At 37.8% G+C, this 17,221-nt stretch overlaps 1 protein-coding gene across 11 annotated transcripts in view; it reads left to right on the forward strand.

The window, feature by feature from the left end:
• The window catches only part of ncor1 (nuclear receptor corepressor 1), a 92,536-nt gene that overhangs the window by 42,118 nt on the left and 33,197 nt on the right, over nt 1-17,221 (forward strand). For 6 of the 11 annotated variants that reach the window (XM_051109877.1, XM_051109871.1, XM_051109869.1 and 3 more), the window contains 8 exons: nt 53-183; nt 874-1,064; nt 2,625-2,723; nt 4,427-4,489; nt 11,457-11,590; nt 12,139-12,214; nt 15,034-15,493; nt 16,804-17,002. In XM_051109877.1, the coding sequence (XP_050965834.1) occupies nt 53-183; nt 874-1,064; nt 2,625-2,723; nt 4,427-4,489; nt 11,457-11,590; nt 12,139-12,214; nt 15,034-15,493; nt 16,804-17,002 (1,353 nt within the window). The remainder of the gene's footprint in view (nt 1-52; nt 184-873; nt 1,065-2,624; nt 2,724-4,426; nt 4,490-11,456; nt 11,591-12,138; nt 12,215-15,033; nt 15,494-16,803; nt 17,003-17,221) is intronic. The other 5 variants (XM_051109875.1, XM_051109880.1, XM_051109876.1 and 2 more) reach the window with 2 other exon arrangements.

Below are 17,221 nucleotides of genomic sequence, written 5' to 3' on the forward strand. Positions count from 1 at the left end.
TGTGCTCTTATGTCTAAATGCTTCTTTTATTGTGGTTCTTGTCCTTTTAAAGCAGATAACGCGACCTTCACAGGAAGACAAGACAGACGACAAGAACGAAGAGGACAAAGCGGAGAAATCAGAGAAGAAAGAGGACGAGGAGAAGAAGGAAGAGGAGGAGAAAGATGAAAAAGAGGACTCTAAGTAAGTCCCATGTTTTGTTTTTTGTCCCTAGCATTTTCCTGAGATTGGTGTGATGAACTGGCCTCAATTTGCCCTTTTGCTCCAGTGCCACTGTGAAATATCAAAGGCCACATGCACGCTGAAAAATTGGGAGCGACGACAACAAAACTGTCTTGAAATTGCAATGTTTGCACAATTTTTAAAAAGTCTCAAAGAACTTTTTCGCTCAGACCACCCAAATAATAGATAGCGGATGGATGCGTTTTGTTGCGCTCTTAATGAGTGTGCAGTAGTTTAAAGAAGGTGAGATGATCTGTTTTCTGTGAGGTGAGCCTGATTGTAACAGGAGCTTAAGATTAACCTTATTAACTCATTTGGTTTGGAGGAGCCCGTGTGCTTTACTCTGGACCTGTTATGTCACTGCCAGGAATTCAACAAAAAGTAAAATTAATAATGTTAAAAAAAAACAGATTTTTGACTTTTATGTAAATACACAAAACCGTACAGAAGTGGTTTTAAGATATATGTGAGCTCCTGCTATGGAAACTAGTACTAACTGTGCTAAGCTCCAAAAGACTAATACATCATAGCAGGTGAGAAACTCACACAGTGTGTGCGTTTGTAACTCTGCTCGCTCTGACTGCCTGAATAGATGTTTGAGTTGAGTTCAGTGCGGAGGAGAGCCTTTATTCCTTGCCTTTGCCTCTACAGGGACATCAGTAAAGATAAAGAGAAGTGTGAGGGAGAGGAGGAGGAGGGTAAGGAGCAGAGCACACCACGCGGCCGAAAGACCGCCAACAGCCAGGGCCGTCGTAAGGGCCGTATCACCACCCGCTCCATGGCCAATAATGAGGCTGCATCTGTGGTGGCTGAGGAACCACCTCCACCCCCACCTGAACCAGGTAACACCCAAATACCCATGCACAGCTGTTACTTAAATTTGTTGAGCGTTTTTGTGTCTTGCAAACTCAAAACGGTTTTTGTGATCCATTGAATATTATGGCTGTTCATTTTAAATGTACTTATTTTCTTCATTTAGAAAGAAATTAAGGTTTTTGAGGAAAACATTTAAGGATTTTTCTCCATATAGTGGACTTCAATAGGGATCATTGGGTTGAGGGTCCAGTTTCAGTGCAGCTTCAAAGGGTTCTACACATTCCCACTTGAGGAATAAGGGTCTTATCTAGCAAAACAATCGGCCATTTTCTTAAAAAAAAAAAAAAAAAAAAAAAGTTACCGCATTCTGCGGTAGAATTCTAGAATTTAATCTTATTTGAAAGGAACTGCTTTTCTTTTATTTAAGAAATATTTACAAGTATATTTTATATTTATTATCATTTTTATATTATATATAAATACAAATATTTTGTACATAACATATTTCTCTTAAATATGTACATTATTTTGTCTGTATTTACATATAATGATAACACACAGTACACACACATATATATTAGGCAAACTCAAACTTTTATTTTGTATGTGATTAATCGCGATAAATTGTTTGACAGCCCTATTTTTTATTAATATTAATTTCATGTAATTGGTAACTTATTTGTCTTATTCTGCTTCTTTGTGTTATATTGTAATAATTAGACATTTTAAAAAGCACATACATTTTTGAATTTGACGTAGATGATGACATACTTTTAATAAAATCAGAAAAATGCCTTTACAAAAGTAAAAAGAAAATGCACCTGTAAATCACTTTGAGGAGTCAAAATATGACCGTATTAGGAAGGCTAATTTTTTTTGAAGTTGGAGGAGAAAATCACATAGAGTTTTTTGCCCTACCCTACCCTTTAAACTGAAGTACACAGACGAAGAACTAACCACACATGACCTTTCCAACGAGATTGCATAATGCATGAAGTCGCATTACTTCGCAGAGCTTGTGCAAGATGAGCGTTTGTGGTTAAAACTATATAAAATGTTTATTTTATTTTAGAAAATTATTCCTTGGCTGGGATCGTGTTGAGTCATTTGCAGCTGCATTGAAACTGCAATTTCGTTTTCCTCAAAAACCTTTATTTCTTTTTGATGAAAGAAAGAAAGACATGAACATCTTGGAGGACATCTGGGAGAGTAAATTATCAGGATTTTTTTTTTATTCTGGAAGTGAACTAATCCTTTAAATAAAAAAATTATAAATGAATTTTTATGACACATAAAATAAGTAATTAAAAAATGGGGCCAGTAGACATGTAAAAAGTAAAAATCTGAGTTACTGGCCTAACTAACTAGCAAAGTACCTTATTGACTCTTTTTCCTTCAGACAGTTTCACATTTACACATTTACACAAAACTGAAATCCGGGAACACCTGAGAACTTACGAGATGTTTATTTGTTTTTTTGTTCAGTCTAAACAAACTGTTTTGCTTATAATGCATCCAACTTTCCAATACTAGTGCACGTACACATGAGCACAATGAGTCCTGATGGTTTATTCTGTGTTGCCTAGTTCTCCCAGAGCCCACACCCCCCTCTAAACCCGAGCCAGTACAGAAACCAGTGCGAGAGCCTGCGAAACCCTCTGCTGCAGCCAGCGCAGAAACACGAGGTAAGCTCCTTTTTTTTTTTTTTTTTTTTTTTTTTTTTTTTTTTTTTCTTCTTCCACATACTTCCCCCTCTGTGTGGCTCTGTGATGTTTGTGTGCTGATCGTGCGGTCAGCCTGTGGAAGTGCGAGTGCGAGCTGTTCCTCTCTGACCTCATTACAAAGCCTGAAAGTCACCTAGTTTGCTGCTTTCTCTGACCACAGCGTGGTGTACATGTGTGTTTATGGGGGTATGCTTCAAATGCTATGTTGCTGTAGAAAAACACGGATTTGATTCCTGAGGCTGACAAATCATCAAATTCTTTCACTGTTATGACATCTAGTTCATTTTACTGTTTATTCCCTTTGCACTCTTGCGCCTTCTCTCTCTCTGTGAGATTGTTTGTCCATTCTTTCCCATCTCCGTATCCCTCTCTTCTTCCTGCCACCCAACGCCAGACTCAAGGTCTCTGAGTTTGTGTTGCTGTGGTGACGGCGGGTGGAGGGATCGCCATGGAGACAATAATGAGAGGCAGGTAAACGCGGCGAGTCTCAGGAGGAGTTTGATTAGAGCGAAAAGGGGAATGAAAGACTGGCCTGATTGTTTCATTTAGCTTTGGTGGCACTTTAAAACGAATTAAGGGACCTCATTGCTCAGTAAATGGTGTTCATTATGCCTACCCGTGAACGCAGTCGGCGTCCACGTCAGAAATCGCAGCTGATTAGCTTGTCGTACCTTAAAGTTTAGTCACCGTTTGAGTCTCCAGTGAAGCTATTAAACCTCAAGCCCTCACGGAGCCGAAGAGAGTCTGCCCGTCTCGCCTGGTAAAGTTTGAGTTTGTTCTTGATTTTTATCTTGTCTTTAAAGTGGGTTTAAAGTTTTAAACAGGCCATAATGCCACCAATTCCATGTCTAAACTATATTCGACATGACAAAGCAGTGGAGTACGAGCATGTAAACGTAACACGCACACACTCAGGGGTCATGGGGTAACGTAAACAGCGCCTAGTGGGTCACCAAAGAGACGTTTATTTGAAGAGTTTTAGCGGAGACTCGCCGCACAAGCCATCCAAACACGGCGGGGACATGCACTCGCACTCTCGCATAAATGTCAGAGGTTCACACTGTGCTAAATCTGTCTTAGTGTTTAGTCAATTTCAAGGAGACCCTCAGAGCGGGCAGGAGAGGAGAGCACAGGCTGTCTTTCTCCACCGTGCTGTCTTTCTCTCCGTCTGCGTCTTTCTCTCTCTCTCTCGCTCTTGCTGTAGTTTGAGTGGAAATTACGTAGGGAGGGGTTGTTGCGCTGCTCGCTTCAGCTCGGCTACTGTTATGAGACAGACTGCCTAATGATATGGGTGAGTGAGTGAGTGAGTGTGTGTGTTGGTCTTAGACCCAGAAGGGTGGTGCTTGTGCACTCCTCCACTGTCTGCTTGAGATCAGCTGACTGGACTCTCCTAGAGACCGAGAGAGAAAGAGACTGGAGAAAGAGAGAGGTGAGACTGGCTGCTCGAGTCCAGTAAGCGAAAGCAATAAACGGGGCAAAGGACAGAAAGCGGTTGAGGACTGTGGGAGGGGAGGGAAGGTTTCGAGGAGGGTGGAGGTCTCCGCAGCGCCCGAGTGTAAACAGATAGAGAGGGGAGGGCGTGAGAGGGGAGGGCGTGAGATGAGCCGTGTCGTGTAGCGCTGCTCGAGTTCTCCCTCACTGACGCTGACGGTGTGTGTCTACAGGCGCAGTTGAAGCTGGAGAGACGTCGCGCTGGACGGAGGAGGAGATGGAGATCGCCAAAAAAGGTACTGCTTGACTTTTACTTTATCTCCCTCCCCCACCTCCCTCTCCTTCTCTGGTTCTCGATTGGCTCTGTCTTGATCTCGTCTTCACACATACACAAACTTTTCACCTCACTTTTGCTCTGCTTATTTGATGTCTTTGTGGTTTTGCATGTTTTCCGCGTTGGGGAAGTTGGTCGGGGTTGCGCTTGCAAGCATCCTCTTTGTAGTGATTATTCAGATTAGAACTGCGCAGAAGTTACTGAAGTGACTGTTTGACACACTAGAAACTTTACCAAGACGACCATTCACCCCTAGACACAATTCAACCCCTGTGAAAGAATGATAGAAATAGTGTAGAGGGCAAAGGTTTTGGGTTTAAAGTTTAATGGGCTTTTAATGAAAAGCTTTTTTTAGTGAATCTCACAGAAGATGTGTCCAGGTCACATGTCACCTCAGAATCAAAAGGGAAGAAAAACTAATTATATGAGTTACAGGAAGCTGAAGCCTTGTTCTTGGACTGTTATGCTTTTTTTGGCATTATTTCATGACAATTCAGCATATTTTTCACAGTATTCTCTTTATTACAATAAGTTATTGTTCTTATTAATGCAACATTTTTAATGTTTTGTGAAGAAGTCTCTTCTGCTCACCAAGCCTGCATTTATTTGATCCAAAATACAGCAAAAACACTTTTTTTTTTTGTTTGTTTGTTTGTTTGTTTTTTACTATTTAAAATGTTTTCTATTTGAATATATTTTAAAATATAATTTATTCCTGTGAATTTAAGCGGCATTTTTAGCATCATTACTCCAGTCACACAATCATTCAGAAATCATTCTAATATTCTGATTTGCTGCGCAAAAAAAAAAAAAAAAAAAATTATTTATTCAAAAAAAAAAAAAAAAAAAAAAAAAAAGACTCCAAGCTTTTGAGTGGTATAGTGTATAATGTTATGAAAGCTTTTTATTTCAGATAAATGCTGATCTTTGGATTTTTCTATTCATTGAAGAATCCTGAAAAAACATACTAAACTGTTTTAAATATTGATGATGATAATAATAATAATAATAATAATAATAATAATAATAATAATAATAATAATAATAATAATAATAATAATAATAGTAGTAGTAATAATAGTAATAATAGTAATAATAGTAATAAAGTAAAAGGAACATTAGAGGAGAAGTCCACTTCCAGAACAAAAATTGACAGATGATGTACTCACCCCCTTGTCATCCAAGATGTTCATGTCTTTCTTTTCTTCAGCCGTAAAGTAATTATGTTTTTTGAGGAAAACATTTCAGGATTTTTCTCCATATAATGGACTGCTATGGTGCCCTGATTTTGAACTTCCAAAATGTAGTTTAAATGAGGCTTCAAATGATCCCAAATGCGGTTGTAAACGATCCCATCTGAGGAAGAAGGGTCTTATCTTGCGAACCGATCTGTTATTTTCATTTAAAAAAATACAATTTAAGTACTTTTTAATCTCAGATGCTGGTCTTGTATTCTGTGTATTCTGGTTCAAGACAGTTAGGGTATGAAGAAAAACTCCAATCGTTTTTTTTCTCCTTCAACTTCAAAAATCATCGCTGCAGAAGTACCGACCCAATCTTTGCAAAGTGAACATGCAAAGAAGATCAAACACCCTTAACAAAAAATATAAAACAGTGATATATAGGATGGCTGAAGAAAGACCCGTTGGGTTTTTATCTTTACGGCTGAAGAAAGAAAGACATCTTGGATGACAAGGGGTGAGTACATTATCTGTCCATTTTTGTTCTGGAAGTGGAAAAATCTTAGTGTTCAAAAACTTTTGACTGGTAGTGTATGTAAATATACACTACTGTTCAAAAGTTTGGGATCAGTAAAAAAAAATTATTTAACCAGCATATACAATACATGTATATGTATTGTGCTTCCTCAATCAGTCATAGTCACCTGCACATTTACTTGGGCATTTCCAGCATTACAAGTGTGATATTTTTGGTCAAAACATGAAATTTAACTAAGGTACTAACTATTCTAGAGTGACATTCTTTCTTCTGGCAAAAAGTAGATTCTATCACCTTTTAATTCTGATTGCTAAAATACGTTTAAAAAAAAGCAGTATTTTCTTCATATTTGCAGTTCAGTAATATAGTGTGATTTCTTTGCATTGCAGAAATGAGATTTTTTTTTTTTTTTTTTTTTTTTTTTTTTTTTTCCCCGAGAAAAAAGGAATTTCTTATTTTTTCTGTAGATTTGTTGGTGAAATATGACATGGACATGATCTTGACAGCTTTCACAAGACTCTCTTGAACAGGTCTAGGTTTAGCAGGTTCAGTCTGCAATTCTGTCACAGTTGAGGAAAAGAAGCTTCCTCTTGTTTGCATTGAATCAAACAGTGATATTTACTGATTGGTATGCTTGACTGATTGCATTAACAGTCTGGGTAGTAGCACAGTAAAAAATCGCTTTATGTACGTACTTATTTAGTTCATCAACACAACTTTTGTAAAGCAGTTTTTGTAAATTTGTTGTTCAACCCTTCTCAAACCTGGATTCATATTATAATGTAGACTATTTATTATTTATATATCACTTTTGAAATTCTTTGTGATGCATATCCTAAGATAAGACGAAGGCACACTTATGTTTTTGCATTAGGAACGTTTACACACACGTGTATATTGACGGATAAACAAATTTAAGTGCAGTAAGTGTTTGTATTAATAAAAAATTAAAAGCACTCACAGAAGCATTAACACACAAACTACCCCTAGGACTCTTTAAAGCATCAGAGTTTGCAGAAGTGTTTTCAGGTCAGACTGCGGTCATCTGAGTGCATTCCTTCTGCTTCCTCTTTCTTTGTGGTCTTTTTTAGTCCTCTCTTTAGTAGAGGGGAAGTTCAGTCCTCAGAGGAACAAACATGAAGGTGTGTGTGTGTTTCTTTTGCACAGACCTCTGGTGAGCCATCAGTGTTGCTGCACAGTTCAGTTTAATTGGAGGACAGTCTTAACATGACAGATTGGGGACTAGGAGAACTGCACACTGAGTTTGAGTATTTATTTGGAGGAACTGAGTGTTGTTGTATTCTGATGAGAACCACTGTAGCTGCCACGCAAACCTGAAAAGCGCTGAAACACTGTTTGCTGAAACAACAGGTGGCAGTGAGCAGAAAATATACGGCTCATTACAGGTTTTTTAGTTAAATTAATCATGCACCTTCTTGCTTGTATCATCACGTCAAGCATAAGCCAGGTTTTACTGTCACACAAGGCCAGTGAAGAGAGATAACAGAGGGAAGCTTTGTGTTGGGACCGTATCAAGGTTAGCCCATGCCATAAACCACTGCGGCTCAAGGTGGTTGATCTTGAACCATGATGTTTGCGGTAATTAATTCAATGCACGTGACATCATGAGTACTCAATCAGTACACCGCACACACTTTCCTTATGAGTTTAGGTGCTGGTTGTGGCCTCCTTTCCAGGACACTGTGGCCAACTTCTACAACATGAGATTACTGATTCAGGCAAGATCAGTGACATATTTATGCAGGACCTTGACAAATGACAAACACTCTCAAACCTGTGTCATTTCAGGACATCTGGTTCTTAGTTGTGCCTCCAGGAGCTTTGAGCTGTTAGCGGCTAACAAAATCCCTAGATGGGCTTTTTAAGTTGAAATGCATACAAATAGATAGAGATGTGGTGGGTGGAGAAGAGGCCAATCTCAGCTTGTTTACTGAGCATTTGTACAGTGTTTGGTAAATTCATTAAGGGTTTGGCTTAACCATGCTGAAATTGCTTAGGATAGATGTTTGAACATTTTCTGTAAGATACTGATTAAAAAACATTTTATATAAATGTATCATGAAATTTGTGCATGTAAGCATCTCAAGCTCTGTCCTCATGGTCTCTGAGAACATTCAGCTAATGTCTTGGCTGGCATTTAGTGGGATGAGCTATCTAGGATCCTCCAGGAGCCTATGAAATCCTTTTTTTTTTTTTTTTTTTTTTTTTCTGGTTTAATTTTTCTGGATTTTTTTGCTTTTTTTTTCATTTTAAACTTTCTAGACTCTGTTTTGTGATTAAATTAAGAAATGTTACTCAAAAAGTATGTTTATTTAATTGAAATCATGAAACTTAACAAAACTTAATTTTTTATTAAAAGTTTAACAAAAATTAAACTTTAAATTTTTCTCTAATTAATTCATTATATGTCAAAAATTAGAGTATTTTTATTTATTTAGTATTGTATTTACATTTATCTGGTAAATAAATTCTGGTAAATACATTTTCTGGTAAAGATTCCTTAAAAAATAACATTATAATAATTTTAGTAGTAGTAGTAGTAGTAGTAGTAGTATTACACTAAGTAAAATATTTCTGTCATAGTTTCTTTAAGTTAAACCAAACTTTTCTTTTGACGGGTTGCTGTGAAGACCTTTACGTTTCTGTTTGTATAAGGAGCCTGGACCACAAAACCAGTTGTAAGTAGCACAGGTATATTTGTAGCAACAGCCAACAATACATTGTATGTGTGAAAATTATCGTTTTTTCTTTTATGCCAAAAATCATTAGGATATTAAGAAAAGATCAGGTTCCATGAAGATATTTTGTTCCTACCATAAATATATAAAAACTTTATTTTTGATTAGTAATATGCAATTCTAAGACTTTTTTGCACCCTCGGATTCCAGATTTTCAAATAATTGTATCTCAGCCAAATATTGTCCTAACCTAACAAACCATATATCAATGGATAGCATATTTATTCAGATGAAATTTAAATCACATGTCATAGTCTAGTCACATATTTACATGATGATATGATAGTTTTTCTCAAAAGAAACCATGAAATGCTCATGAAATTAATCTCAGCAGTTCTAGAGATTATGTTTGTGTTCATGTACTCATATATTGAGGTGGCAGAGGCTGAAAACGGCGAGCTTCAGTATGCGTGTAGTAAACGAAACCACACGTCTGCGCCATTCATTCACACAGAGGCATGCAGAACGTGCAAGATTCATATTTAACTAGTATTTTTGTGGCTTAGTATTCACAGACACACGTTAAGTGTACTGACCTAGTTTTGATTTATTCATCCAAAATTCAGCAAATTCGAGGGGAACCCACGTTATACATTAAATATCATTTTTATGACTGGATTACACTATTCAGTCCGTGTTTTCCGTATCGCAGAAATCATAGAGCCCTAGCTTTCACAGTCATGGCAGTGATCAGTGACAAGTGAACTGTTCTGATCTGGTCCAAACTTTAATTTGTGAACACACAGTCACATACAGTATCACAGACGTCATTTGTTATCTGTGCTGTTTGCATAGCTTGAGTGCTTTCTGGAAATCCCTTGAAATATTATAATAAAGATAGAACACATAGGAAAAACAATGTGTGTTTATTCAGTGTAAATCTTTTGATCACTGAAGCTGACAACTGCTCCTGGCATGCATGTGCTCCTGGTCATGTGTACTGTGACCCGGAATAGACAATTACAGATAACACACTCTTACGCAGGGTAAAGTCACTTCACTAATTGAATCCAAAGTTAATCTGTATTATTTACTCATTTTAATTTGCCACCAAATTGGGACATTGCAAGAACCTGAGAAATGCCAGAAGAAAGCACTTCCAAACCACTGTACCAGTAGATTTGCCATCCATAACGTTTGTCAAGCCCTTTAGAGTTGGTTAGTGACCCTTTTAGGTGCGAATAGTCTAAAATTGAGCCATTTTAATAGGAATATTTGTAGTTCACTTCCAGAACAAAAATTTACAGATAATGTACCCCCTTTTCATCCAAGATATGTCTTTCTTTCTTCAGTTGTAAAGAAATTGTTTTTTTGAGGAAAGCATTTCAGGATTTCTCTCTATGTAATGGACTTCTGCCCGTGAGTTTGAACTTCCAAAATGCAGTTTAAATGCAGCTTCAAAGGGCTTTAACAGATGAAGAAGAAGGGTCTTATCTAGCAAAAAGATTGATTATTTTCTAAAAACATTTACAATTTATATACTTTTTAACCTCAAACGCTCGTCTTGTCTAGCTTGTTGCAGTTTTACCTTTTTTTTGTAAAGGGCGTTTGACCTTCTTTGCATGTTCACTTTGTAAACACTGTCAGTACTTAAGCAGCGATGTAGGACGATTTTGAAGTTAGAGAAGAAAATGAGATGGGAGTTTTTGGACATACCCAAATTGTCAGAGAGTTCACGCAGGGCTAGACAAGACAAGCGTTTGAGATTAAAAAGTATGTGCATTTAAAAAAAATAATAATAATAAATCACCAATTGTTTAGTTAGATAAGACCCATCTTCCTCGGCTAGGATCGATTAGAGCCCTTTGAAGCTGCATTTAAACTGTATTTTGGACGTTCAAACTCAGGGGCTCCATAGAAGTCCATTAAATAGAAAGAAATCCTGAAATGTTTTCATCAAAAAACATAATTTGTTTACGACTGAAGAAAGAAAGACATGAACATCTTGGATGACAAGGGGGTGAGTACATGATCTTTACATTTTTATTGTTTTAGTGAATTACTCCTTTAAGTGATTTGAATCCCTTACAACCGTAAATAATCATTAAAAATGTGTCTTTTTTTGGGATACATGGCATCAGGCTGATTCTCATGCTGATGCTCATCAGGAGTTCAGCTAATCAGGCTGCTTCAACCTTGTGGTGCCCTGCACATCCTGCCTTAACTAGTTCATCCATTCTAGCTAAGCTGGCAGGATTATCACCGCATCACCGGGGCAAAGGGAGTTGCACAGTCATTGCTAACTAAAACCCAGCCACGTTTTTGAATAGTGCCGCTGAAGGATGAACGTTGTTGAACGTTCTTATGGTTAATGTTAAACACCATCGATCTATCCATCCATCCAGAAAACCATCAGTAATGCTTGTAAACATTTTATTACTAAAGGTTTTGTTTGGCTGTAGGTAAATTCTATTCAGTTATAATGTTACTCTTCTCTCTCTTTGTGCACAGGACTGGTTGAACATGGTAGGAACTGGTCAGCCATTGCTAAGATGGTAGGCACGAAGAGTGAAGCTCAGTGTAAGAACTTTTACTTCAACAACAAGAGACGATACAACCTAGACAATCTACTACGGCAACACAAGGTACAGGTACAAATCACGCATTCATGGAATAAATCTGCTACATCCAAACAAAAAGTACATTTTTAGGAGGTCTCTACTTTTATATCTAGATATTTAAACTATTGTACAAACATCTGGGGTCAGTCTCTTTTGCTCATTTATTCCTGTGATGTTAATGCCATTACTCCAGTCTTCAGTATCACATCCTTTAGAAATCATTGGAGCATTTGGTGCTCCTGAAACATTCTGTGTCGTCTTATGATTATTTGTGGAATAGAAATGTTCAGCATTTATTTTAAAACGGACATCTTATGTAACATTACTTTTACTGTCACTCTTGATCAGTTTAATGCATTCTTGCTGAATAAAAGTATTAATTTCTTTAAAAAACACCTTACTGACCCCAAAATTTTGCACAATGGCGTATATCTGTAATATCTCTACTAGTAAGCATGATACTTAAAAGACTTCTGAGTGCATCTGACTCTCTAGTGTGATCTATAGTTGTGAACTTTTCTTCACATGCGTATTTCTTATTATTTGTGCACCTCTTATGATGTTGTGTGCAGGGTTCCCGGCGACTCCGTGGAAATCGAGATCCATCACAGAGCGATCCTGCGCCTGATGACGACGAGGAGAGTGATGGTATGATCTCTCTCTCTGTGATTTAAAATCTTTACAGCCGGCTGCTTCCAACTTGAGCTCTAATGCCTAAACAAACACCCTAAAACCCATCACTGTCAGTCTCTTTCTCTGTGACCCATGAACCCAGAGACCGATCAAGCGGAGAGGAAGAGAAGCGGCGGGGCCGTAATGTAAAGAGAGCAGAAACAGTCAGAATGACACAGAAAGAGAGATGAAGTGAGGGAGCAGTAGAGCAGTGTGCTGACCTGTCTGACTGCAGTGCGTTTGATTAGATCTGACAGCAAAACCCCAGACTGCACTGCACTGCCACAGAGGTCAACATCCTCCCTCTACTTCTGTCTGTACGCTTAATGAGTGAGAATCAGGAGCAAATGAGGAGAGAACCAGCCGGGTGGGGGAGAGGTGTATGAAAGGGAGAGGAAACAAGTGAAAAAGACAGAAACACAAAGAAAAGAGTGGAAGAAAGGGGGAATGTGCAGTAGGGATAAGAGATCTGGACTAATTCTGCCTGCCACACTTGCTCTTATGTAAGCGTTCCCTGGCTTTAAAGCCTCAAAAATGTATGCTGTAAGGAAACGGAGTGCTTCTGCCGAGTATGTTTGATCTTTTGTGCTTTCAGGGATGGTTGTGTGATGCTTAGCGCTACAACTCGACTTCAAGTCTTTATATTTTTCTATGTACAGAAAGTTTGTATGGAATAGCTTGCATTTGAAACACGATGAGTAGTTATTTGCTTATGAAAATAGAAAATTTGTACTGGTATGATACATGAACACAGTGTAGCTTATCACATCAGCGCACTTGGAACAACACTTGAACAATTAAATTAAAGTACAATAATTATTAGTTATACATCTCTTAACCCACTTTCCTTCCCTTTGGGTGCCTGTTTGTTCGCTTTGCCGCCTTCCACCTCATCTACGCTACTGTTCAAAAGTTTTGGCAAAGCTGAATTTTAGCAGCCATTACACTACTAGTCAAATGTAAAACAGTAATTTTCTTCTGCTCACCAAGCCTGCATGTATTTGTTCCAAAACACAGCAAAAGCTGTAATATTGTGAAATATTTTTACTATTTAAAATAACAACTTTCTGTTTGAATGTTTTAAAATGTCATTTATTCCTGTGATCAAAGTTAAATTTTCAGCATCATTACTCCAGTCTTCAGTGTCACATGATCCTTCAGAAATTATTCTAATATGTTGATTTGCTGTTCAAGATACTTTTGTTTATTTCCATTATTATCAGCAATATTTAAAACAGTTGAGTTATAGAAATTAATACTTTTATTTAGCAATGATGCTTTCTCAAAAGTGATGATATTCATCAAAGAAACCTGAAAAAATCTACTCAGCTATAATAATATACTTTTTTTTTTTTTTTTTTTTTTTGAATATGTTTGTTGAATATTAGAATGATTTCTGAAGGATCATGTGACTGGAGTGATGATGCTAAACGTTCAGCTTTGAAATCACAGGAATAAATGACATTTTAAAATGTATTAAAATAAAAAACATTATTTTAAATAGTTAAAATATTTCAAAATTTTTACTGTTTTTGTTGTACTTTGCATCAAACAAATGCAGGCTTTGTGAGCATAAGAGACTTCTTTAAAAAAAATAATAATAATAACATTCAAAATCTCACTGTTCAAAAACTTTTGACTGGTAGTGTACTCTAGTCTTCAGTGTCCCATGATCTTTCAGAAATCATTCTAATATGCTGATTTGGAGCTCAAGAAACATTTCTTATAAACATTTATTCAGATTCTCTTTGCAAAAACAGAAACCTGCAAGGCTTCTTCCCTGGTCTGCTTTCCTTAGTTACTTATCATGTGCTACAGTAGATGCTGCTTGCTTCTGTTGTCCCTGCTCTCGTTCCCTCAAACTTCTGTCTTTCTCTCCCCTGTCTGCTTTTTGGAGTAGCGCCTGATGACATGCTCCTGGAGCAAAGCAGGTTAGCCTTCATCGTTCTCTGAGAGAGGGACAGAGAAACAGATAGACTGTGAGAGTGGCAGAGAGCATCCACACAGCAAGAGAAAGGAAGAATTATAAATGAGGGAGAGGAGTCATTTTTAGAGAGAAGGATAGTTGCTTTCTAGTTGTTGGATGTGTTGCTCCTTTCGGCTCTCTTGAGGCAATTTGGCTCTTTGCAACCTGCGGGCATGTGGAGTACATCTGTGATTTTGCGTATAAAGCCTGTTTGTGTGATGTTGATATGTAAGTTAGGTTATGTGTATACACACTACCTTTCAACCGGCTACATAGTGCTGCAAATCAGCATATTAGAATGATTTCTGAAGGATCATGTGACACTGAAGACTAAAAAATGGAATAAATTGCTTTTTAAAAAGGATTATAGTAGAAAACAGTTCATTTAAATTGTAATATTTCACGATTTTAATAATGCAGCCTTGGTGAGCTTAACAGAAGTTACAAAAATGTTACCAACCCCATATTTTGAATGGTATGTTTATGCAGTGCTTCATGTATTTCATATGTAGCACTTCCTGGGCCATTGGTGGGTATGTTATCCCATGGCAAGAGTTGAAAGGCAGTGATTAGCCAAAGGATGTTTGCTGTCCAGAGGTGCATTAACTTGATTGCGTGATGCCGCGTACAGCGATGGTGACCTCAAGTGCCGCCTCTTCTCTGTCACGGCAGGGTTGTTTGGGTTTTCTGCTTCTGTGCTTTTGTGTTTCTGTAGCAGAGATTGAAATAGATTGGGTTTGATATTCTGTGTCCACTTTGCACAGATGAATGAAGAATCTAAAGAGGATGTGATGGCTCAATCAAACGCTCTTTCATCTCCTTTCCTCAGGTCCCGATAACAGTTCGGACACAGAGAGTGCGCCTTCTCCATCTCAAACTGATCCCTCCAAATCCGACTCGCTAACTCATCCCAACTCGGCTCTGGACGGCACGTCAGAGCAGGACGTCTCTGCAACCAAAGGCCCAGTGGCAGATGCCAAGGGCCAGGAGCCTCCATACAGCGAGCTACGGGTGAAAGTAGAGAAGAGTCCAGAAGGAGGAGCTGGAGACGGGCTTCCTCAGGATGAGCGCACACGCTCGGCATATGAAATGCAGATCCATCCGAAGAGTGAGCCGCAGGATGTGGAGATGACCGCTCCGAGCAGCGACAGAGCGCAGGTGCAAGTGAAGATGGAGCCGGAGGTCAAGGACAAGGAGGAGAAACAGGGGGAGCAGCACCACTCCGATAATGACTCTAGCGCCACCTGCAGTGCGGATGAGGATGTGGAGGCTGAACCTGACCGACAAAGGTGAGAAACCGATGCTCATGTTCTGTTACAGGGTGTTCATACATGCAGTGCTATTGGTTTCTCGTAGCATGGATAAGGTGGTGGTAATTTACATGTATGAAAATTATATGTGACCCTGGACCAAAAAAACTGTTCTGAAATCTGAATAAATAGGCTTTCCATTGATGTATGGTCTGTTGTGATATGACGATATTTGGCTGAGATACATCTGAGAATCTGAGGGTGCAAAAAAATCTAAATATTGAGAAAATCGCCTTTAAAGTTGTCCAGATGAAGTACTTAGCAATGCTTATTACTAATCAAAAATAGAATATTAGTATATTTACAGTAGAAAATGTACAAAATATCTTCATGGAACATGATCTTTATTTAATATCCTAATGATTTTTTGGTATAGGAGAAGAATCAGTAATTTCAGTAATAAAAACCCTATACAATGTATTGTTGGCTATTGCTACATATGAAGAGTTTATTTGCAAAAACAGGTAACTCTCAGATAACTTTTTTTTTTCTTTTTTTTTTTGTTCAAAAATCTTATTTTTTACTATGTTATGTTTTTATTGTGTCAGCTGTATTTTTTAGTTATTTTTACTTAATCAAAATAACCCAGCTGCAGTTTAAGATTAAGATTAATTGGAATGCACAATGAAAAACATGATTTTTGAGAATTGTTAAAAACGGAGTTACCGGTTTTTGCAAATTAACTCTTCAGATATACCCATGCTACTTGTGACTGGTTTAGTTGTCCAGTGTCACATAGTAAGTGTCACACAGTAATATTTAAATAAATATAAACAATATAACATGATCAATTCCATTTCTTATATCCAGTTCTCCTGTGAGATCATGGGTTTGATTCCCAGGGAATGCATGAACTTGATGAAATGTGTACCTTAAATGCAGTGCATAAATGTATGTAATGTTAGTGTAAATTACTTATATTTTAACATTTTAAACTTTTAAACGTTTTAATTAATCTTTTTTTTTTGCTTGAAAACAGTAAAAAATGTTCAGCTGCCAATTAGAAATCTAAACTACTCTAGATATATATTAAAAAAAAAAAAAAAAAAAAACTCCTTACTGTTGAGCTCTGGTGTGTAATTAATTATTTATATTGCTTCAACTTTTATTAAAGATTTTAGTTTGAAATATTTAGTTGTCCAACATGGGAATTTGCTTGAGTTAGTATTTTACAAAAGCAGGTGAATGAATGAAAAATTACTTGTGGTCTCTTTGTTGTTGTGTATGTGTGATATAACTAGCAGTAGAGTATCAGTAGCATTTAATTCTTCTGTTTCTTCCTATTGCAGAGTTTTCTCTCTGGAGAAGCCGTCATTGCTTGGTACTGCAGGCTCAGTGGTCGTGTCCTCAGCCAAACTCCTCAATGTGCAGCAGCTACAGCAGCGGGCCGCCACCATCCCCCCTATGGTCAGTTCCCATAGCCTCTACCCCCACTTAGCATTCAGATATGCCCCTCTGGACAGAGACAGGGCCCAGCCACCCCGCCACGTGAGTTCTGCCTCCGTTTCCACCTCCGCAGATCAAGCACTGTGATTCGCTTCTGCGGCAATCGCCAAATACCAATTGATTTTCCACATTGAAATCATGAGTGAAAATACGTTTGACTGCTCTGTTGGGCTGCTTAGTTTGGAGGTGTCTGTTGTGGCGATTTGGTGTGGCTGTGAAATGGATCTAACCGAGGCCCTGATTGGCCATTCACGAGGTTTA

This window comes from Labeo rohita, chromosome 5 (genome assembly GCF_022985175.1).
Source record: "Labeo rohita strain BAU-BD-2019 chromosome 5, IGBB_LRoh.1.0, whole genome shotgun sequence".
NCBI classification, from domain to species: domain Eukaryota; kingdom Metazoa; phylum Chordata; class Actinopteri; order Cypriniformes; family Cyprinidae; genus Labeo; species Labeo rohita.